Below are 23,759 nucleotides of genomic sequence, written 5' to 3'. Positions count from 1 at the left end.
TCAGTTGGGGCCATGTTGGAAGCTAGTTAGTCTCGGCCTAGAAGGGAAGGAAGCCAAGGTGCCACTGAGGTCCCCTTGATCAAGGCACCATCCCCACACTCGCCTTTCGTGGCTGCCCACTGCTCGCCAAGGCTGATGGGTTAAATGCAGTGGACACATTTCGTTGTGTCACCGTATGCTATGCTGGTGTGTTTCGCAGTGATAGTCGCTTCTTTTTCACACCTTCATTACTCGTGTCAGAGTCCTCGCACCAGGTGGCGCTCAAACACCAACTTTCATGGTCCATTCACAGGATGTGACTTTTTGATATTAAAAATCTATCAGTTGCGCATGACAAGAAAACGTGTAAAGCTCCCTCATGGATATATATTCATAATAGTAAAAGTTCGAGCTCCCTGCTGTAGTTACCTTCAGTGACTCAGTAAGCGGTCCACTGCACCCGGATGGGTGGGATCCATCACTTTGCGTGTTTGATCGAATCGGTATTAATTCTGTTAAGCCCAACATTAATCAACATTTCAGATTCATTGAGAAAATTTCCGAAACAAGATTCCAGTCTTGGCCCGCCGGCTGTTTGTTAAAAAAAGGGGGGTTTCGGCTAGTTCTGATATGTGCTCACTGGCCGGAGCATTTACATTTACATTCAAGGCATATGACAGACACCCTTATCCAGAACGACTTACAACGTGCTTTCATGTTACCATCAATGAAGTGATCAACTCTGGTTCACTAGGACCCCCAACTATGAATACAATCTTTTTATTCACTCTGTTATAGTTTCTATATATAAGTCAGACAATAAGAAGGTTACAAGTTCATCTAAATATTCTCTAAAGAGGAAGGTCTTGAGCTCCATGACTAAGCTGTTCTGACCTCCAGGGGAAGTTCATTCCACCACCGAGGTGCCAAGACGGAGAAGAGTCTAGATGAGCGTCTTCCTTTTACCTTCAGAGATGGAGGGACCAGGCGAGCAGTACTGGAGGCTCGGAGTATACGAGGTGCAGTGCGAGGTGTAATAAGGGCTGTGAGGTAGGATGGTGCTACTCCATGTTTGGCTTTGTAGGCCAGCATCAGTATTTTGAATCTGATGCGTGCAGCTACTGGGAGCCAGTGGAGGGAACGTAGCAGAGGGGTGGTGTGGGAGAATTTGGGAAGGTTGAAGATTAGTCGTGCTGCTGCATTTTTTTATTAGTTGTAAAGGTTGGATGGTACATAGAGGTAGACCAGCTAGAAGCAGGAATCAGATGTTTACTCTGAGATTAGCGAAGGGTTCCAAGGTCACTTCTTCTGGAATGTTGCATTGGTCGTTGAACGGGGAAAAACGAAAGTATAGCTCCGGCAATAAAAGTCTAGGGAACCCCCCCCCTCGCCTCTCTTTGTCTGCTTCTCGGTGCCCGCCATGAACGCCATCACTGTCGCAGCGCTTTGGGTGACAGTTTTTGGAGTTGCGGTGACAGAGTGCGGAGGTGAGGACGTTCCCTCCGTGACCCGGGGTTTGTTTGCATGCGACGAGCTGTAGGTGAGGCCCTGAGCTGTCCATTTTCCAGGCGTCGCGGGCGGACCTTCTGAACGGTGTCTCTGCAAAGACACGGCGAACGCCCTGAGGCTTAAACAAGCCAGGGAGATCAGCGTTTTCCCTGCCACCGTTTCCTGCCCGCGACTGGAGATTTTGTGAGTCCCCATGACTTTTTCTCTTCTCCTCATCCCTTGAATTCTTTTCTGTTAACTCTGTGTGCTTCAGGGTCATGTTCAAAGGAAGGAGGCTGGCGTGCCTAGATCCTACTAGTAAACAGGGAAGAAATGTCCTCAAGGCAAAACGGTAAGAAGGAAGAAATGAGATGGTGAGAATGTGTAGTAGAATGACTAATCCAGGCTAAAATCCTGAAATGATGATGATGATGATGATGATACTCTCTTTCAGTGGCCCGAGTCCAGATCTCAAACAGAAAAAGAAGAACAGAAGGAATGGAAAACGACCAGCTTAATCTGACTGATCCCAGATTAGATACAAATCTTCTACAGGTCTCAATATATGTCTCGTATCTGTTTCAATAACGTTCACTATCATGTAGTTTTATACTTCACTTTGTGATTTATGCAATTTAGTTTTGTTGCTTTGCCTTTATGAAATATGCATTATTCATTTTTATAAAAATAAATACATCATTGTCATTTTTAGCTATTTTCTATTATAATAATTGCAACAACTATGGTAAAAGTTGAATTTCTGATAAATACAATATATGAAAAATCGGTTTCTGTTTCCTTTTCTTCCTACTGAGTCCTGCTGCTGTTCTTCTAAACCTGGAAACATATAAACACACATAAACACTTACAAACGTAGACTTCAGCTGCCCGAGGATGACGGGATCATGTGCAATGGTCGGAGACACTGTATCAAACCCACAACGCACAACTTTCAACTCAAGCTGAGGCAGATTTCATAATCATTCTCATCTACCTGCCCTCTGCTCCAATCACAGTTGAGCTTCTGGAGAATCTTCCCTGCTCTTCTATATCTGGTGTACCGCTCCAGGTCAGAGGCAACCGGCCTGTAGGTGTGTGGGTTCTCGACAGATGGGTGGCCTAGTGGTTAAGGAAGCGGACCCGTAAATCAGAAGGTTCGAATCCCGAGCCGCCAAGGTGCCACTGAGGTGCCACGGAGGTTCTATTCACGGCACTTTTCTTCTTCTTTCCCCTCTGCATCTTTGGGGAATAATTAAACACCTAATGCTCATCTGGGCTGCCAGCCACATCCTTCATTTTAGTTTCAGTTTCATTTTCCTTTCACTGCTGAAAGCTGCTTCCTGGGCAGCGCCGCATTTCTTCTAAACCTGAAGAGCCTCCACAAGAGGAACCATGACATCCTCTGCACATGAACACAAATAAACACACGCAAAGTCACAGTTTCGGTCCATTCTGTCCAACAATGATGGGATCAGTGTGCTGTGAGGATCGGAGGCTTTCAGATATATGTGTGTATTACATACAACACACTGTCCAACTGTCCATATTCATCTTTTTTCATCAAGAGACCAACATTCCTCCAAAACAATAATCAGAAGGTTGCTGGTTCGAATCCCGATCTGCCAAGGTACCACTGAGGTGCCACTGAGCAAAGCACCGTCCCCACACACTGCTCCCCGGGCGCCTGTCATGGCTGCCCACTGCTCACTCAGGGTGATGGGTTAAATGCAGAGGACAAATTTCACTGTGTGCACTGTGTGCTGTGCTGCTGTGTATCACGTGTGACAATCACTTCACTTTCAAGTGTGAACAATTGCATTGCTGCAAGAAACAGCAGTACTGTTTAGGCTGTTGCTAACAAATTGCATAGAAACAGAACTTTTTTAAATCCAAAAGAGCAGACAGGATTGTTAAAATATTTTACAATGATTTTGCTTCACTAGTTCCCCTTTTAGAGAAAGATGATTCCTGATAAAGATTGTGGATCATGTCTTGTCAGGCTGCATTGCGAAACACTCCGGATGCGAATCAGTTGCATTGTGGACCAGAACCACTGCAAGACGCAAAACAAATCAAATCAATTTTAGACATATTTTGTGCAGAGTAATGTGGTTTTAGATGCAAATCGTAACCTGCATCTGTCCCGTTTCCTTTGACTGAGGCATTTTCTAGAAAGGGGAAGTTTCTTCGCATGGCTGGGCTGGGCGCCCAGTGTGATGCAAGACCGGGGGGGAAGCCCTCACTAAGCAGATAAAAGCCGGTCTGCAGCGCTGACTTTCATCAGCTGAGAACCACAGGAACGATGAAGGCAGCGGCACTCGTCCTCCTCCTTGCTTACCTGCTCTCTGCTCCAGTCACTGGTGAGCTTCTGAGGATCTCCTCTGCTCTTTCGTATCTGTAGTTCTGGATGTGGGACCTTCACTCTGATGCTCTGTTCCAGGTCAGAGAGAATCAAGAGAACGCTGTAAATGTGTGGGTCCTGGTCAGAATGTTCTTCGACTGCAGCTGGTGGAGAACATAGAAGTTTACATGCCGAGTCCATCCTGCTCCAAGCAGGAGATCATGTAAGTCGTTTGAAAATAAATAATTAATAAAAACATGAATAAATAATAAATTCATGAATGCAGATCTGAATCATGCAGACCTGATGCAGAAGGCCTATAACATCCCTTGTCCTGTCTTCAGTGCCACTTTCAAAGGAAGCGGAGTTCAGAAGTGCTTGAATCCAGAATCTACATTTGGCCAGAATGTCATGATTGCGATCCAAAAGAGGTAAGAGAAGAGAGAGAGAGAGAGAGAGAGAGAGAGAGAGAGAGAGAGATATATATATATATATATATATATATATATATATATATATATATATATATATATATATATATATATATATATTCTGCAAAACTTTGCTGCCAATTATACACACACACACACACACACACACATACATACATATATATATATATATATATATATATATATATATATATATATATATATATATATATATATATATGTATGTGTGTGTGTGTGTGTGTGTGTGTATAATTGGCAGCAAAGTTTTGCAGAATAATGTTTCAGTAGAAAATGCTGAATGTCTGACACCAGCGTTTGTTGGTTTTTCTACAGAAAACAAGAAAACCAGCAGAAGTGACCAGAAAGAGGCTGGAAAGAATATGGGAATCACTGTGTGAATATTGTATATGGACTCACTGTAAATTTTTTAATGTTAAACTATTAAGTAGACTGCACAGCTGTGTTTATATGTGGTACATATAAGTTATTTTCTTAATGAAAAATCCACATTAAGATGTACATATACATTCTGAGAAAAATAGGGTGGTAGTAGGGTAGGGTGGTAGTAGCCTAGGGGTAACAAACTCGCCTATAAACCAGAAGACCCAGGTTGCAATCCCACTTGTGTCCCTGAGCAAGACACTTAACCCTGAGTTGTTGCTCCAGGGGGACTGTCCCTGTAACTACTGATTGTAAGTCACTCTGGATAAGGGCATCTGATAAATGCTGTAAATGTAAATAAAGGCTCATTTATATAAAAAAAAAAAACATGTATCATTTTGTCATTGTCTTTGGAGACTAATACACCTGGACATAAACAAACCAGAGCATGAATTTTGCACTGATGAATGTAACAAAATAACATACATTTATTAATAACATTTCCATCACAACAATCACATAGCAACATCAGGTAAATCATTCATGTTTTAACAGTTAATCACAATCCAACTGTGATTAGAATCATTATATAAATGTAAAGTTGTTCAGTTCTATGATTAAAATGTGGTGGTTTATTTCTAAATAAATGCTATACAAAACACTAAAATGAAATTAACAATTGTTTACCCTGGAGTTCATTCTCTCCAGACCACATTTCCAACACTTTGAAAAAATGTGTTTTTATAAAGCAGCCATTGTGAATGTATAGACAATATAATAGACAATATAGACAGTACAACAAATATTATATTTATGATAAAAGTAAAATGTAGAATGGACATAACTGAATCAAAACTGAGATTAGCTTTTCCACCACACGAGACAAAAAAAAAGCCAGTCTGAGGTTGAAGCAATTCAGCCATGTGATGAACAATGTGGGTGTTGCATGTGTGGTGTTTCATGCAACATATTGAGCTGCCTTATACATTCATACATTCATTCTAAAAAACGAAAACCCTAATGCTCGTCTGGGATGCCGGTCACGTCCTTCCTTTTACTTTCAGTTTCATTTTCCTTTCATCGCTGTTTCCTGGGCAGTTCTTCTAAACCACCACAAGGGAAACCATGATATCTCATGTAGGAGATGACCTGCCACCTATACAGATGCACATTAACAGATGCAGTATAAGCTGCAGATAGAGGGATAGATACTTCATTGAACCATAATGGAAAGTAAGTAAAAGTTCTTTATAACCAGTGTCAGAGTTGGAAAAGTATTGGCTGGAAAATTGTTTTACCAGTCATTTAAATCCAACCATATCTAACCCTAATTAGGGCACTTGATTATTTACATATTTAAAATAGACAAAGAGTACTGATCATTTACACAACCCATGAATCTATACTTTCAATTGAGCTGAGTAACATAATGCATTAGCTGGGAAGAACTGAGGAAAATCCAGACTATACAACCTCCTTGGCTAGGAGATAAAACAGGTCATTTCCAATGTGAACGGTATGAACGGACCCCTGAAGTTTAAGGAAGCCTCCAAGACCACACAGCATCTTCGCACTCCCTTGAGAACTAATTGTTCCAACCAGTGAAGAAGGTAAGAACTTAATGAGCAACTGTCTGGTCAAGGATCTAAAAAAAGAGATAAGGGTAGACCATAGACCATAGCTATATTAGAACTTGGATACTGGAACATGTTGAGTTGCCAAGATGACCTCAACGTGGTCCATCTGTGAGGTCCCCAGAGTCAAGCTAATGCCTTAAATGGACATAACAGTGAGAAAACAGCTAGCTTTCCAGCTTTCATTAAGGCCCCTTCCAAACAAGAACTTTTTTCACTAGAACAGGAAAATTTCTATCCGATCTGACCTTGCGTCCAAATGTGTCATATATACAAAAATGGCAGATATCATGTTTGTGGATGTGCTGCAGCAGCTGCAGAACCTCATAAAGCTACTACAATAAATCCTCTCTATGGAGTACATTTCTGATGAAAGGACAAAACAACAACATGTTCCTGCTTTTTAACTAGGCGTGAAACAAGAAGACCACTTTGGGTGAGACCGAGTTGTTACACTTACTGGTGTGGAGAGGGGTTTAAATCAGCATTCAGGCAGTGGTCTGTAATCTTTAAAACCCGGTTTAGAAAAAAGCATTGTCGTGTTGATGGGGCCTAAACGATGAGGAGACTTCACACAACACACAAACTAACCACCACCTTTTATTCTGCCCCTGTTCACAGCACAACATATACCAAAGGGACAACAAGATGACTGGCTCACATTCTGTGCTATCAGAGCATTAGGCTGTGGTCACAGGTATTTGTCACAGGTATTTGTCGAGCCACGTAAATGCCTGGCTGTGGGCGTGTCTGCCATGCCAGGAGCACAGGAGGGGCAATCAATCTTTTTACTTGCTCAGAGCCGACTGAACTGAGCAGCTTTGGGGTTATAAGAAAAGGCACTCATTTGCTGGGGAGCACCCATCACCATTTTTTCTTCACTAGTTTCCCTTTCAGAGTAATTTCTGGTGAAAACCCCCAGACTCTCAGACTTCATTATGAAATGCTCTAAATGAAACTGCTGCCTGCAGCGGTTCTTTAAAATAGCAAATGCAGACCCATGTTGAACAGAATTAAGTCATGTTAGATGTGAACTGTGTACAAGAGCTTTTTTGAAAACTGGAGATTTCCCAGGAAGGGGAATTCATGGCACGGCACGGCTGGGCTGGGCTGAGCGCCCAGTGTGATGTAAGCTGGGGGAAGCCCTGGCTGTTAGTATAAAAGCTGGTCTGAAACTCACAAGCACATCCACTCTGAGAAACTGAGAACCATGGGATCAATGAAGACAGCAGCACTCGTCCTCCTCCTCGCTTACCTGCTCTCTGCTCCAGTCACTGGTGAGTTTCTGAGGATCTTCTCTGCTCTTTCGTGTCTGTAGTTCAGATGTGGGACCTTCATTCTGATGCTCTGTTCCAGGTCAGAGAGAATCAAGAGAACGTTGTATATGTGTGGGTCCTGGTCAGAATGCTGTTCGGCTGCAGCTGGTGGAGAACATAAAAGTTTACATGCCGAGTCCATCCTGCTCCAAGCAGGAGATCATGTAAGTTTTCCTGAATATTAAGTAGAAAACGTACAGGAATGAACATAAGGAGAATTCAGACCTGCATGTGAATTCAGACCTTCATGATGAAGGCATCTGACACCCTGACACCCATGTTTTCTTATTTTTCTTCAGTGTCACTCTGAAGCACAGTGGAGTTCAGAAGTGCTTGAAACCGGACTCAAAATTCGCCCAGGAAATCAAGAAAGCCATGCAAAAGAGGTACGAGAAGAAAGAGCCTCTTCTGCAGTAGAAACTTTAATAAATCATGGCTCCATATGTAACACCTATATTTATTAATTTCTCTTTTTTTTCTCTACAGGAGTTCACGTAGAAGTAAAACATCAGGTCCTGAATGAGGACAGACAGGGAAAGATACAAAAAACCATGTGTCATTTTTTTACAGTTAAATTGAATGTTAATTTAACATAAAATTATTATTTTTGTCTTTATTTAATGTTTAAGTTATTTTAAAAATTATGTATGTGTACTTGAATGCACATCTGATTAATATTTTATTATTCTGTCTATGAATGTTTTCTATTCAATTTTTTTACAGAAATGAAAAATAAAGGCTGATTTTTACAAAACATTTTCTCTTGTCATTGGAGACTCTTCACATATATATGCACATAAAACACTGTTGCTGTTTTGACAACATAAAATTTGGACAAATTGGTTTATTGTCTAAACAGTTTAGAACCAAATGTGATTAGAATCATAATAGAAATGCGGAACAAAGGATGCTGTTCATGAAAACATGGAACATCATTTTAAATGAAATGTAATAAAATGATGTAGAGCGGCGCACGAAACAAATTATGGTAAATACTTTCAACATCCCAGCCTACACAGAGCCATTCTGTCAGATTGGAAGTGTTTTCAATTTACTTTTGTAATCAAAAAAGTTTATTTAAAAAAAAAATGTTTATTTAGAATGTCAAATCAACTTTTATTACATGATACAGTAAGTGTGAAGTTTTTGGTGCATTTTTTGGAAACCCCTCAACATTTGGCAACACTCTCCAGCACCATTCTCAACAAGATGTTTTGCGTTATAATCAGTGTTGGGAAGGTTACTTTTAAAATGTATTCCACTACAGATTACAGAATACATGCACCAAAATGTAGTTTGTAATGTATTCCGTTAAGTTACTCAATGTGAGTAACGTATTCTGAATACTTTGGATTACTTAATATGTTGTCATGCTTTTTACAACTACATGGTGGTAGTAGCCTAGTGGGTAACACACTTGCCTATGAACCAGAAGACCCAGGTTTAAATCCCACTTACTACCATTGTGTCCCTGAGCAAGACACTTAACCCTAAATTGCTCCAGGGAGACTGTCCCTGTAACTACTGATTGTAAGTCGCTCTGGATAAGGGCATCTGATAAATGCTGTAAATGTAATGTAATAAATGTACATGAATGTAGCAATCACAGATAATAAAAAGCCCCATTTTTCCTTAACCATTTCTTTATTTATAAAGTTGAAAAGTGGAAGAGTATTAGACAAACAAAAATATGCCATTGAAAAGTATTTACTGTTATGGTCACCAACATATTCCATCACTTAGTAGCCTTGCACAAGGAAAATCTGCATTTTCAATGACCCTCTTCCTGATTAGGACAAAAAAGGTAATATATAAAACAATTCTCAAAAAGTATTTACTGTCCATATTATTCTTCCACAAATAATTTCAAAATACTTAAGATGCTTCAATACAAATCAGATATTAAAACTTTATGTGACAATGACAAAATGCACTTTAAACCTTGCCACCAGATATAATTTGAAACACAAGACAATATATGTATTAATGCAACCCAGCAACATGACTTCATGGCCATTTAAAAAAGGCAACAAGAACCATCTAAGGTGTCAGTGCTGAACTGTTCGGTTGAAAAAATTAAATCCCCCCCAAAAATCCAATAATTGGCTAACAATTGCCATAAACATATGAGGTGCTGCTTTTCTAATGCTAGCAAAAAAACAAACACTAAGTTTACAAAAGAATTAGGTTACAAGCCTTATCAATGAACAATTCAATACCAAGATATTTTCAGCAACCTACCTACATCTGTTCCACTTAGTCTCCAGTCCAGTAAAGGCGGTTGTAACGCAGCAAGAGCACCTGTTCAAAGTGTTTGTCTGTCATGCGGTTATGGTGTGGGGTGAAAACAAGTCCTCCGTGGCTAAAGAGATGTTCGACAGGAGCACTTGGCGGCAGAGTCGTATTGTATTTTAAGAAGAGGGCTCTGATCACTGGATATGCCTTTAATGAGGCCAATGTCTTATCTGAATCTTGAAGATACCTCTGTACCTCATCCTCCGCTGTAGAACAGGTCACCTGTGGACTCTGAAAGCTGAAGAAGTTGTTGTCATCATCTTCTGGCTCATTTCCCACTGAGAAATGTCCAGTGGTGCTGGAATAATTAGAAGGTTCTGTGTTGAGGAGATGAGCCTCTTGGACACATGGCACATATCTGGCATCACATTTTATTGCCCAAAGCACATTTCTGCTCCCTGTTGACCTTAGAGCGAAACTCTCCACGTCACAGCAACCGGTAAAAAAAAACCACACACACACACCGAATCGAAATTTTGAATGACTTTAATGACGTGATTATTAAAATGCATTTTTCCCTCTCATACTGCCCTTGGAGAAAATGGAACATTTTGCGGAAACGTTTGGCGCTATTACGCGTAGTATTACACGCACTATTACGCACACTTGTGCTGGCTATGGAACGGGCAGATGGCTTTAGCGGGACACGGACTGGAGTTTCACGTTTGTCTTGTGTAATGTTCCCTAATTGTTTTTACCTGTGTCGAATGTATAAAGCCGCCCTGTTCGTTTCTGTTCGCCGTCGAGTCTTTGTTATGTTACATGTTCACCTGTTACCAGATGTCTCCCATGTCCTGTTCTGCACAAATTAAACCCCGGTTACTTGACGTCATGCGAATGCCTCCTTGTTCCTTGTCATCTCTTCTCATCGTCTCCGTTCAGCTGCCACCAAGGTTGTGACACCAACACTGTCTCAAGAAAGGCTTCTAATTGTACATCACTGGTTTCCAGCAGTCTTGTTTATAGAGGTGGTACTCATGTAAGAATTTCATTGTGCTTGGTACGTTGTACTCTGTACAAGGGATGATAAACTACTTGTCCATCTATTTATGTGCATTGTGAGCTGTGGAGAGTTGTACAGGGTGGGCCATTTGTATGGCTACACCGTAATAAAATGGGAATGGTTGGTGATATTAACGTCCTGTTTGTGGCACATTAATATATGTGAGGGGGCAAACTTTTCAAGATGGGTGGTGACCATAGTGGCCATTTTGAAGTCGGCCATTGGATCCAACTTTTGTTTTTTCAATAGGAAGAGGGTCATGTGACACATCAAATTTATTGGTAATTTCACAAGAAAAACAATGGTTTTAAGGTAACTTTATTCTTTCATGAGTTATTTTCTGACCACTTATAAAATGTGTTCACCAACCATTCCCATTTTATTAAGGTGTATCCATGTAAATGACCCACCCTGTACTTAGAGGGGGAAATATATTTGCATCTTTGTCTTACTGAGGGACATTAGTGCTTGGATGAACTGAGTACACTAATCAGCCAAAACACAAGCATAACCCAACTAATATTGTGTTGATATTGTATTGATGTCTAAAAATATGGTGAGTCTTTCCCCCCTCCGTGTTGCATTAATTTTCATATTTTTCCATTCGGTTTCTGTGTAAAAGAGCCTGAAATTGCGTACATCCTGCGGACCTGCCAAACCGCGCGTCTTTCAGAAACTTTGTGCAAGTCTCATTCACCGTCAATTAACCTCCTTTTCCAGAAATGCCAAACCGTACTGATATCAGAGGAATTTGAATGTGTTCCTTTTTGTCTGTGTAGTAATGGTACATTATATTCAAAATATTTTCGCTTCATACATTGAATCGTGTATTCTACGCAACCCTGCTTCACCGCCTGAAACCACAAGAAACTTCTCGAAAATCTAAGCGGCCATTAATCTCCTTTCGTTGATTGAGCAGGTAAAGTCTATTGATATGTGAATTAATTAATTAATATTTGAGAAGAGGTGTAAGCCCCTCGCTAGTCCGTTTGTGTAGATTGTGGCGTTTCATGACAGAACATAGATGGATTTTAGCACATTGCCGTACAATTAGTGTTGTTTGTGACAGAAAATATGTACCTTTTAGCATCATGCTTGCAGGTTGTTAGCGTCGCTCACAAATGCGACACATTTGTGTCGTATATTTATCAAGCTTTTTCGATGCCAGGCAGGCTAAGCCTCAAAAAGAATTTGCGGCTTTTTAAGGGTGCAGAGCCCTGGTTTAGAGAATGATCACCACAGAGGGAACAGAATAGATGCCATTTTCCAACTCAGGGTTAAGTGTCCTGCTCTTTGTTTGTCCCCACTGCCCTCCTGGAAAAGATAAAGCCCTTTCACATTTTGTACATAATTTAATAATTACGTTGTTAGCAGAAAACAACAGTAATTGACATAACCTTTACATTTTCTCGACATGATCTGTATTCTATGAATGAGAGGAACGAATGTTTATAAAATGTTCTTTTGTCCACAAAATGCAACAGTAATTTTTCCCTCAAAAGTCATTGGAATTTCTGTCCTTGAAAAAGTACATTCTGTGGACAAAATAACTTTCTGTTCATATAATTCAGATGACCATTGCTTTGGATTTCTGCCAACAAAATAAAATGTACATTACAAAATGTAAAAGGTGAATCATTCTGTGAACAAAGTGCATCAAGTTGAAGTAGTTTTCTGTGGACAGAATTAAGCACTTGAAACTTGGTGCTCCAGACAGATGCTGTTCCATTCCGGTGACTGGGCTGGTGAGGCTCTTATGCAAGTGACTGAATTTTTTTATGTGATTAGTTGCATTATTTTTTATAATAATTTAATGAATGTTTTTATAATAATATCATTCATTATAAGATAATTAATTGATAATTAATCTGCTGCATCTGAGAAATATCTTACATTTGCAGTGTGAGCAGAGAGTTAACCCTTGCAGTGAACTTGTTTATGACATAAACCTACAATAACCACAGTTACACAGTACATGCTAACTGGGTGTATTGTACAACTAAAAAACCTTTCCTTTTCAACTTCCAAAAAAAAATCACCAGAAGATGCATACTGGAGAGAAGCCTTACCAGTGTACACAGTGTGGGCACAGTTTTTCACAGGCATCAAACCTTTAAACACACCAGAGGATCCATACAGGAGAGAAAACCTACCAGTGTACACACTTTGGGCACAGTTTTTCACAGGCATCAAACCTTTAAACACACCAGAGGATTCATACAGGAGAGAAACCCCACCAGTGTACACACTTTGGGCACAGTTTTTCACAGGCATCAAACCTTAAAAATCACCAGAGGATACATACTGGAGAGAAGCCCTGTCAGTGTACACAGTGTGGGCACAGTTTTTCACAGGCATCAATGAGGGGTTTATGAGGGATTCTCAGCAGTGAGTCGCATTGTTCCGCAATGTGCACCTGCTTTCCACGTACACAAGGGCTGCTGTCCAGAGGTCACCACATTCCTGGACATGGTTTCAAGGGTTTAGATGATGTATGGCAGGGCTTCCGTAGATATCTTCACATCACCAGAATATGTGCAGTGTCATTTATTCTTTTCTTGGAGTGGAGTGGCTTTTCCTCCGGTGAGTCTGATCTTGCCCACCCTGGACAGGGTGAGGCTGCCCATCGTTGGTGGAGATAGGTCACCTGATTTGGCATCTTCCCCTACACAGGGACCTGTGGTCTCGGGTGCATATCTGGGCTTTGTGGGTTTGGCCCGTGAGAGTTTCACACTATAATGAATTTCCATTCCATTTCAAAGGTTTGGACATGTGGCAGTTAAGGAGATGATGGAGTTCATTTTGTAACCCCATCGCAAGAAACATATTTAGTATTAATATATTTTGTAGCAGGAGAAAGTGCAGTGCTTTATGAATGAGTTTTTTCAGAGTTGCTTCTTTTTACTTTCATGAGTTTGTTCAATATTGTCATCATCGAAAGCCACTTCATGAGTGAATGATGAGAAAGATTTCAACATAAACCTTCAGGACTGTTGAAAACCATCCCTTTTGTCTAACATAAGCCTTTAATGTTTGAGCCAAGAAATAATGGAAGGAAAAAATTTTTTTTTTTTTAATCTTTAGTCTTTGTTAGGCCCTTTAACAAAATGTAAAGAAAATTTACAAAAGTAACTTTCAAGTATGTTTTATTGTTTGTAGCGAATTTGATACTGTGGGCAATAACAAACTTTGCTTTCATCACCTAAATCGTTGTCAGGATTGCCTGCAGCTGGGCTCCACACCGGAACCCAATCCTGACGCCCCATAAATGCCGGAAGTTTCCGCCCGTTCGGGGTCGCTGGCATTTTCGTGGACTCTGCACGAACTTGACCTGGTTTTGTTATGAGTGTTTTGAGTTCTGGCAATCGCCACACGCCTACGGGTTAGTTTCAGTTCGTTATTTAAGTTAAATCGTTTTCGGCCACCGCGCCGCTGTTTATTTGTATTTCTTTATTGTTTGTATTAATAAAACCCCGTTCCCAGCATGTCAAACCTCTGCGCTTCCTTCCCCCGTAAGTCCGTAGTCGTGACAGAATGCCAGCGACCCCCCCAAAAGCGCAGAGGTAAAAAACAGAGGAGAAGAAACGCCGCGAAGGACGCAGCCCGGCGCGGCGAACGCGGACGCCAGGGGAGAGACGCGCCGCCCGTTCTGGTGGAGCGTTTTCTCCCCGAGAAGCCGTGGTACGCGGCGCCGCGTGATGACGTCACCCCCGGGAAACTCCGCGAAACACGGAAGCGACAACGTCGGCGGGTGAGTGGGCGGAGCGAGGACGTTGGCGTCGGCAGCAGCGAGGAAGTGACGTGGGCAGCGAGCGCAGAAGATGCGACCCCCACGATCTTCGCCATGTCGAGCCAAGAACTCTGCGCTCTGCTGGCCAGGCTCCCTGTGGACTGGGACGACACGGACGACGACGAGAGCACGGGAGACGAGAGTTGGGCTCCGCCCATCGCGCCAGTCTGCGATCGTCGCAAGGTCCGTGGAGACCCACGTCACTTCCAGAGGGGTGAGAAGCGGCAACAACGGTGGCGTCCCTCCAGCGAGGAGGTGGGCAGCCTCCAGCCCGAATGGCCAGAGTACTGCCCATGGGAGCTTATCGCACCCTGGGTCCAGGATGTCCGCAGGGTGGACGACCCTCGGAGTCACAGGTGGGAGGACACGGATGACGAAAGCGACAATGACGTGGATTTTCGTTGGGCAGTCGGGGCCGGGATGGCTCCACCCAGCGCGCGCGTCCGAGATTGTCGCGACATCCGTGAAGATCCACGTGACTTCCGAGGGTATGAGGTCGACACGGACCAACACGAGGATGACGCCGATTGGGCAGTCGGTGCCGGAATGGCTCCGCCCATCGTGCCCGTCCGTTGCGAGGTCCGTGGAAACCCACGTCAGTCCCAGAGGTGCGACAACAGTGAGGAGGAGGACAGCGATGCGGGCGTAAGCTGGTGGAACAGGGCGACAGGAGGTCGCCAACCAGCAACTGCACTGTCGGAACTGCCTCACAGGGAAGATGCCCTCTCAGTTCCAGTCGCCGACCCGCCTTCCCTCTGCTCGGACGTTCCCCAGCTGAACGGCAGCGCATCACCAGCGCCCCCGCATGCTGGAGAAGACGTCCACCACCCCCCACGCCACACGCCCACCACCATCTCCAGCGACGCTGCCTGGCAGCAGGGAGAGACCGACAGGAGTTTTCGGGACTTCCAGCAGAGGCTGAGGGCGGAGTTTGATCGGCCAGAGCCTGAGCCAGGGATCGAACTCTGCCCCTCCACCACATCCAGCGCCAGTCAGGATCCGGGACAAGAAGACCAAGCACTGGCGGGCGACGAGAAGGTCGTGCCTCCCGAGATTCTGGCTGTGCCCCCTGAGGAGGTCCCGGAGAGCTCAGAGAGGGAACCAGACGACCCTCTCTTCTGTCTGTCTCTGTCTGTGTGTGTGTGCGTGGCATATGTGTCCGTATGTCGCCCCCACTTCCCCTCTTTGTGTCCACCAGATGGCGACCCAGCCGCGGAGCCGAACCCCAGGGAGGAGGTTCCTGACCCGAATGTGCTGGTCCAAGGCGAGGTGGACAAGCCCCAAGGTACCCCGAAGTCCAGCCGGGGGGGGTGCTCCCCCAAAGAATTTTTTGGGGGGGTGCAGTTCGGGTTGGGGACTCCTCCTGAGGGGAGGGGAGGTGGGGAAGCGATGGAGCTGGGTCCTCCGGTAGCCAGTGAGGAGGGTGGGCCAGGCATGGGCCTGCGTCTGCCTCCAGAGGGGTGGAGCGCCATAGAGCCCCTGGGTAGGCATGAGGACCCAGCTGGGACAGGCAGGAAGAGGGCCTGCTTGTCCCAACGGACGCAGAAGGGGCTAGCCGGATGGTCTGGCAATGCCCCCCCCTTGGCACCAGGGCCGTGCAGCGAGAGGGGCTGCATAGTCCCAGAAGGCACCAGCCTGGGGTGCCTGGAACAGTCGCCGGAGGCTCTGGGACAATCTCCCTGCGCGGTGCAGGGGGTGACACAAGATGTGTCAGAGGGGACATGTGGAGACAGGGCCCACACGTACCCAGATGGATCGGCCCTGATTATTGTGTGCAGGTACGGGAGTCCGGGGCCGTCATGCGGGACCACGCCGGGGAGCCAGGCCGAGGGTCCGGGGCCGCCATGCGGGACCACGCCGGGGAGCCAGGCCGAGGGTCCGGGGCCGCCAAGCAGGACCACGCCGGGGAGCCAGGCCGAGGGTCCGGGGCCGCCAAGCGGGACCACGCCGGGGAGCCAGGCCGAGGGTCCGGGGCCGCCAAGCGGGACCACGCCGGGAGCCAGGCCGAGGGTCCGGGGCCGCCAAGCGGGATCACGCCGGGGAGCCAGGCCGAGGGTCCGGGGCCGCCAAGCGGGACCACGCCGGGGAGCCAGGCCGAGGGTCCGGGGCCGCCAAGCGGGACCACGCCGGGGAGCCAGGCCGAGGGTCCGGGGCCGCCAAGCGGGACCACGCCGGGGAGCCAGGCCGAGGGTCCGGGGCCGCCACGCCTGACCACGCCGGGGAGCCAGCCCGAGGGACCGGGGCCGCCACGCCTGACCACGCCGGGGAGCCAGCCCGAGGGACCGGGGCCGCCACGCCTGACCACGCCGGGGAGCCAGCCCGAGGGACCGGGGCCGCCACGCCTGACCACGCCGGGGAGCCAGCCCGAGGGACCGGGTCCTCCAAGGGGAGGATACAGCAGGGCAGGAGCCCTGTGGTTGCCGCCGTCCACCCCGCCGCCTCCACTGATGGTACTGTTGGGGCTCCGAGGACGTAGCCCTTGGAGGGGGGGCTCTGTCAGGATTGCCTGCAGCTGGGCTCCACACCGGAACCCAATCCTGACGCCCCATAAATGCCGGAAGTTTCCGCCCGTTCGGGGTCGCTGGCATTTTCGTGGACTCTGCACGAACTTGACCTGGTTTTGTTATGAGTGTTTTGAGTTCTGGCAATCGCCACACGCCTACGGGTTAGTTTCAGTTCGTTATTTAAGTTAAATCGTTTTCGGCCACCGCGCCGCTGTTTATTTGTATTTCTTTATTGTTTGTATTAATAAAACCCCGTTCCCAGCATGTCAAACCTCTGCGCTTCCTTCCCCCGTAAGTCCGTAGTCGTGACAATCGTATAGATATATAGATCATATACAGTAGGTGTGTCCAAACTTTTTACTGGTTGTGTATGTCACGATACAACTGAAATAAAAGAGAATACAAAAAAATATTCAAAGAATTCTAAAAGGGGCTTCAAGTTAGAAGAATTATTCAATTTGGTTTATAGTTTATGGTTTGGGTACGGGATCTGACCATCATTGGGTGGAATTTGGCTCACCACCGGTCACGTGTGGACCAGATCATCAAGGGTTTAAGAGATATTGGTAATCCAGTCATACCTTTCTCTCGTGTGATTAACCAAATGCAGCTCAGATTTATATTTCCTATGTGTTTCTTTCAAATTCACAGGTTTTCCCCAGATGTCCCTCAGCACTTTAACCTCCGCTAAATTGGAAAGTCCCGCAGGAACTGACTGTGATTGTCATGTTGCTTGGGATGAACAGAAAGGGGACTTTCGATGTCTACCACCTAACACACAATGTCCGTTCTCACATCCTCTCCTCTATTTCTGGAGTTCCGTTCCTTGACCCTGTGCCCATGAGAGTAGATTATCATTGTACAGATGAGCCCTCATCCCACCCACTCTGAAGAACCGGGCCCCAACGTTTATCAGAACTGAACCACAAGCTCCATTCTTTTATTAAGTGCTACTACAACCTTACTGGCATGTTCGCTAATGTCACATCAAGTATCGCATCAAGTGTTCTGTATTTACTGGATGAAATAAGTAACATTGAGAAAGGTCTACTGTCTAGTTATCACTCTCTAGGAGAGGAGAGCAACTAACTATCCACCCTGTCCATTTTCTGATGACTGGATTCAGTCTAATTTCTGTCTACCTTTTACTCCTGTAAAGTGCCTGGCCTTTGTGAGTAAATAAAATGTCCTCATCTGTTTTAATGAGAATGTCAGAGAGAGAGAGATGTTTCATTAATAGATAAGGTTTAAAAAAACAGGGAACTTTCTTGAAAAACTCACCACCTGACCTGGGGCAAAAAGAAAAAAAACATTCTAAAAACAACACACACTCACACACACGCAGAGAGAGAGAGAGAGAGAGAGAGAGAGAGAGAGAGAGAGCACATTCTTGCACAGTGGGAGGTAATTAGACTCGGTAATTTGTTTGGGAGGCTTTTAAAAGGTAAGCCATTTATAATGATAATTATTTAATCATGAATAATTTTTGTTTAATAAAATTATAAATTAAAACACAATAGTATCATTATTAATGGAATTATTTATTGTACGACGAGATCTTCATAAACATTGCAATTTTTGTCTCTGTAAGATGCAGTTGATGCAGAAATACAGTGACAATCCAAGAATCACAGTCACGACAGTTTCTGATTTACTACAAAATGTGAAATAAAGAAAAATACGGATTGGCGGTTGGTTAATTTTTTTATTGCATTTTATGAGGTTGGTTTCAAAAGTGCTGAAATTATAGTGGTTTCACACACAGACACACACACTGTCACCGCTTCCTCTTTCTTTGAAATGCTTGAGTGAAATCGAGTGTCTCATCACAACACAACACATGTTGATACTTTATTAAAATTGTGCAATGGCACAAAGATGTAGGACAAATATAAGTTAAAAATGCATCACTTCAATAATACATTAATAAAAACAGAATCATTATTGTTACTGATATTGCTATCATTATTATTATTATTGCATAAAAACTAACAATAATATTATTGTTTATACTAGCAGTAATAACAATACTAATTAAAACAACAATTGCCATTATTATTAGTAGTATTGTTATTAATAAATACTTTGCCTTGTCTTGTAAAGGAGCCATTTCAAGGAAGAAGAGGAGTGAAAGTGAAAAGTGAAGCGTCACGCTTGGGGGAAGACCCGAAACTCTGTATAAATATCAGCACACATCCATCACACAGGACATCAAGACATCAAGACAAGAGTCAGAGGAGTCATGAAGTCTGCAGTTCTCGTCGCCGTTGCCTTTGTGGCGTTTCAACTCTTGGTGGAAGTTAGCGGTGAGTGGAGCCTTCGTGCCGTCCTCGTGTGTCTCCGCTCTGGTTTTCTCTGCAGCATTCCTTTTTTTCATGTCTCTGCTCCTCTGCCTGCTTTACAGGACAACATGGGGTGAAAGGCAGGTGTCTCTGTCTGGACACTGGGGTCAAGATAATTCACAGAGGCCAGATCGAGAAGGTAGAACTGACCCCTGCCAGCCCTTCCTGTGCAAACGTGGAGATGATGTGAGCATCCAGCACCAGTGGCCATTTGACCAGGTACCTCCTTCAGGTGGTCCAGCATGTCTGACCCTGCATGTGTCTCATGTCTGTTTCAGTGTGACTCTGAAGGACGGAGCGGGACGGAAGTGTGTGAACCCTGAATCCAAGTTCGCCCAAAACATGATGAAGAGATTAATGATGAAAAGGTGAGTGTTCTTCATCATCTTCTTCTTCATTTTCACACTAAGAGCTCACGTGATGAATTAACTGTTGACTGTTCCGCAGTTCACACTGAACCAGGTCGCCCTCTGCTGACCCAGAGATGACCTTTGACCCTGCCCATTGATGAACAGAAGACACTTTCCATCACTCTGTGCACACACAATGTCCCATGATAATATGTAAATGAGCCTCTTTTCTAATGTAACATAATTTATATTACTACAAATAAAATGCTTTTTTTATGAACCCCAGTTTATTCAAACCAGTTTCTTTCTGTTCTCAAATGTTTGTGAGCTGCATCACTGTGTGGCACTTCAGACATCTACATACAATTTTTTTTTTTTTAAGGGGATTCGATATGTAAGATATAGAAGATATTAGATATATAATTGACATTTTGGACACAAATTGAGATCTTTGAATAATAATTAATGAATTAAGATATTAAACCAAAAACAAATAATCTCTAGAATGTTATGAAGAGTGATCAGATTAATTGCAAAGTTCCTCTTTGCCATGACAATAAAAATAATAAAATTTCTGCCCTGCCACTAAAGGACCTGCTGACCTCATCTTTACACAAGTGAGAGTGCAAAAGGGCCAATACTCCAAATATTGACTCTTTGCATAAACGTGATGTAGTTGTCAATAGCCTTAGAAAACCACAGAAACAACTGACAAAAAGGGAAATCCACTATTTGTGTCAATCTCAAAACCTTTGGCCTCGACTGTAGGTGTACTGTCATCCATGTGATTAAAAGAAAACGAAATCAACACACTCCTGTACATTTGGCAAAATGTCACTTTTATGCCCATATGTCTTTTCATTTCTGATTTATACGTTGAAGATGAAAGTCCCTGACCTATGAATTCTCGGTCACATGAGTTCTGCTATTCATTCAATACAGAAGCTCATTCAAGTGTCCACTGTGAAAATCTGATGAATAGGCCGCAGTACCAACAGCAGGACCAGTGTGTCGAGATGGCCGTTCTGCTGTTTGTAACCAGTCAGCGGGCCAGTAGGCCACTGACCTTCACAGCAAGTGTGAGAAACAAATGTCAGGGAAATGCCAGCTTCCAAGAAGAACCGGCAGGACGTCAGCAAACATCCTACAAAACTTCACCAAGTCACACACTATCACAGTAACTATTCATCAATAGACGATTAGATGATGCGGTGGTATCAGAAAGTAGAGCTGGTTTTCTGATTACATCAGTGTGGGGCAGATGTTCAGATGCATAAAATCCAGGCTTCAGTGTTGATGTCAAATCAAGACGCAGAATGTGTTCATGAACAGGTACCCGTAATCGGAAGGTTGCCGGTTCAAATCCCGAACCGAGCAAAGTGCCGTCCCCACACACTCACTCCCCGGGCGCCTTTCATGACTACCCACTGCTTCCTCAGGGGATGGGTTAAATGCAGAGACCCAATTTTGCAGTGTTCTGTGCTGTGGTGGGTCATGTGACAACTAATCACTTTCACTTTCAACATGACTGATGGCGGGATGAGGGATCAGTACAAAGTTCCATAAATGTTCAAATCCACTGGGTCTGTATTTGCAGATTATCAATCTCTTGCCAGGAATAGGCTTCAGGGTAAAACAGTCAGATGATTACGACACACAGCAGGACACAACAAACAGGTCAAGGGCCCAACAAAGACACGGGACACAAGGTGTACATTTATACAAGCTGAATCAGCTGCACACAAACATGACCAGGGAAACACACCATTACTGGGCCAGTGGTGGCCTAGCGGTTAAGGAAGCGGCCCCATAATCAGGAGTTTGCCGGTTCGAATCCCGATCCGCCAAGGTGTCACTGGGGTGCCACTGAGCAAAGTACCATCCCCGCTCCCCGGGCGCCTGTCATGGCTGCCCACTGCTCACAAGTGACAATCACTTCACTTTCACACAGCTAAACTCCAAGCTGGATCACGGAGCCGGAGTTCCCCCATCTAGGAGTCACTTCCTGACAGGAGCTGATGCAATCTCAGCGCAGAAGTTTGAGGAAACTGTGAGAGGAGGTGAAAGCTTCCAGCTTTCTCATCGTAGGTTTACTTCCATTTCTCTTTGTTTGTGTTTATCATGATCCTGAGACCCTCACCACCTCGCAGGAAACCGGAAGCTTTTGAGTTCTATCTCCTCTTTGGAAAGAACGGCAGTTCCTCTGCAAAGAAAGTGGCACAAAAGGAAACCAGAGAAACAGAAAGGTGACACGGGGGAGCCAGCATGCCCCCCGTGCTTAAAGTGAAATGCCACGCCTGAGCCATTCCCAGACTCAAGGCTGCCTGGGGCAAGCTGTCCCACAACATCTTCCAAGGCTGCAGAGCCAGATTTGTCCATTTTTATCGACACAGGCTATGCAGACTCATGTCCAAGGGTCGTCTCCAAGCTAGACTACTGTGACTCATTTCTGGCTGGCCTGTCATTAAGTGACACTCAAGCTCTCTATCCGATGCAGAAGGCAGCAGAACGACCTGTCGTCGACCTTACCAAATTCTCCCACACCACTCCACTTGCTACGTTCCCTCCACTGACGTCCTGTAGCTGCCTTCATATGAGGTCTTCACAGGCTAGTGTCTTACCCACCAGGAAACTACCACCCAGCACTGTTCGACTGGCACCACCATCTCTCAAGGTGCCATGAAAAGCATACATCTAGACTGTTCCCTGGGCAGTGGTGGCCTGGCGAGTAAGGAAGTGGACCCATAATCGGCAAGTTGCCGGTTCGAATATGGAGGACACATTTCATTGTGTGTGCCGTGGTCTGTGCTGCAGTGTTTCACTACCACTTTCACTTTTTCTTTTCACTCTCTCTTGGCTCCTAGGTTGTGGAATGAACTTCCACTAGATGTTCGGACAGCTGAATCACTAAAGACCTTCAAACGTTGGTTTGGAGTCATTAAACTAATTACAGACATTTTAAAGCACTTATGTAAGTCTGTATAAGAAAGACTGTCAAATGCTGTAAATGTAACTGTTCTTGGTGAACATTATCAGTGATGTGGCATCTGGGTCACCCTGGGGAAGATGTCATTTGGAATTTTACTTGATGGCCATGATCGACACACCACATTAAAATATGTCACTTCTATGGTTATCATCCTTTCATCACGACACCCATCACATCCCCTGCTGATTGAGCTTCCGGCTGCTTGGTGTTTGTCTGGCTGCCCTCTGGCTCCCTCAGGTGGTGGTTTGAAGTCAGTGCTCCTCTTCTTCAATCACTCTCAAGCAAACCTGGACCAGGACCTGAGCTGAACATTGCAGAAAAGACGAGGAGACCCCACAAAACAGTCTATTTAAAACCTTTTTAGCATAGGTGCAAGTTCGGTGCTACACTGAGGTTTGGGAAATTTTTCATAAACACTAAAAGCAGAAGACTAAAACACACACTTTGGGGCTCCCTGGGTGCCTGTCATGGTTGCCCACTGCTCACCAAGGGTGATGGTTAAAAGCAGAGGACACATTTTGTTTTGTCACCATGTGCTGTGCTGTGTATCACAATGACAATCACTTCACTTCGTATATACAATGGAGGGAATAATTATTTGACCCCTCGCTGATTTTGTAAGTTTGTCCAATGAGAAAGAAATGGAAAGTCTCAGAACAGTATCATTTTAATGGTATGTTTATTTTAACAGTGACAGATAGCACATCAAAAGGAAATTTGAAAAAATAACTTTAAATAAAAGAAAGAGACCGATTTGCATTTCATTGAGTCCAAGTATTTGAACCCTCTAACAAAAAAAGACTTAATACTTAGTGGCAAAACCCTTGTTTGCAAGCACAGAGGTCAAACGATTCTTGTAGTTGATGACCAAGTTTGCACACATTTTAGGAGGAAG

At 44.4% G+C, this 23,759-nt stretch overlaps 4 protein-coding genes across 4 annotated transcripts; all 4 read left to right on the top strand.

The window, feature by feature from the left end:
- The first annotated feature begins 1,388 nt into the window (after positions 1-1,388).
- Positions 1,389-2,039, top strand: LOC114798986 (C-X-C motif chemokine 10-like). The gene is made up of 4 exons (XM_028995030.1): positions 1,389-1,466; positions 1,548-1,671; positions 1,742-1,819; positions 1,922-2,039. Exons 1-4 carry the CDS (start codon positions 1,400-1,402, stop codon positions 1,983-1,985), a joined length of 333 nt encoding a protein of 110 aa, XP_028850863.1. The 5' UTR covers positions 1,389-1,399; the 3' UTR covers positions 1,986-2,039.
- A 1,725-nt stretch (positions 2,040-3,764) lies between these two features.
- Positions 3,765-4,851, top strand: LOC114799863 (C-X-C motif chemokine 11-6-like). The gene is made up of 4 exons (XM_028996768.1): positions 3,765-3,827; positions 3,908-4,031; positions 4,153-4,239; positions 4,594-4,851. Exons 1-4 carry the CDS (start codon positions 3,770-3,772, stop codon positions 4,616-4,618), a joined length of 294 nt encoding a protein of 97 aa, XP_028852601.1. The 5' UTR covers positions 3,765-3,769; the 3' UTR covers positions 4,619-4,851.
- Positions 4,852-7,478: 2,627 nt separating this feature from the next.
- On the top strand, positions 7,479-8,237 carry LOC114799862 (C-X-C motif chemokine 11-6-like). Its single transcript, XM_028996767.1, has 4 exons — positions 7,479-7,552; positions 7,632-7,755; positions 7,891-7,977; positions 8,078-8,237. Exons 1-4 carry the CDS (start codon positions 7,486-7,488, stop codon positions 8,112-8,114), a joined length of 315 nt encoding a protein of 104 aa, XP_028852600.1. The 5' UTR covers positions 7,479-7,485; the 3' UTR covers positions 8,115-8,237.
- Positions 8,238-19,367: 11,130 nt separating this feature from the next.
- On the top strand, positions 19,368-20,160 carry LOC114799826 (C-X-C motif chemokine 11-1-like). Its single transcript, XM_028996706.1, has 4 exons — positions 19,368-19,489; positions 19,588-19,711; positions 19,804-19,893; positions 19,973-20,160. The coding sequence occupies exons 1-4, from the start codon at positions 19,426-19,428 to the stop codon at positions 19,980-19,982; spliced, it is 288 nt and encodes a 95-aa protein (XP_028852539.1). The 5' UTR covers positions 19,368-19,425; the 3' UTR covers positions 19,983-20,160.
- Positions 20,161-23,759: the final 3,599 nt, after the last annotated feature.

Source organism: Denticeps clupeoides, chromosome 11, assembly GCF_900700375.1.
Source record: "Denticeps clupeoides chromosome 11, fDenClu1.1, whole genome shotgun sequence".
In the NCBI taxonomy this organism is placed as follows: domain Eukaryota; kingdom Metazoa; phylum Chordata; class Actinopteri; order Clupeiformes; family Denticipitidae; genus Denticeps; species Denticeps clupeoides.
The sequence above is the reverse complement of the archived record's forward strand: the minus strand, read 5'-3'. Positions and strand labels throughout refer to the sequence as shown.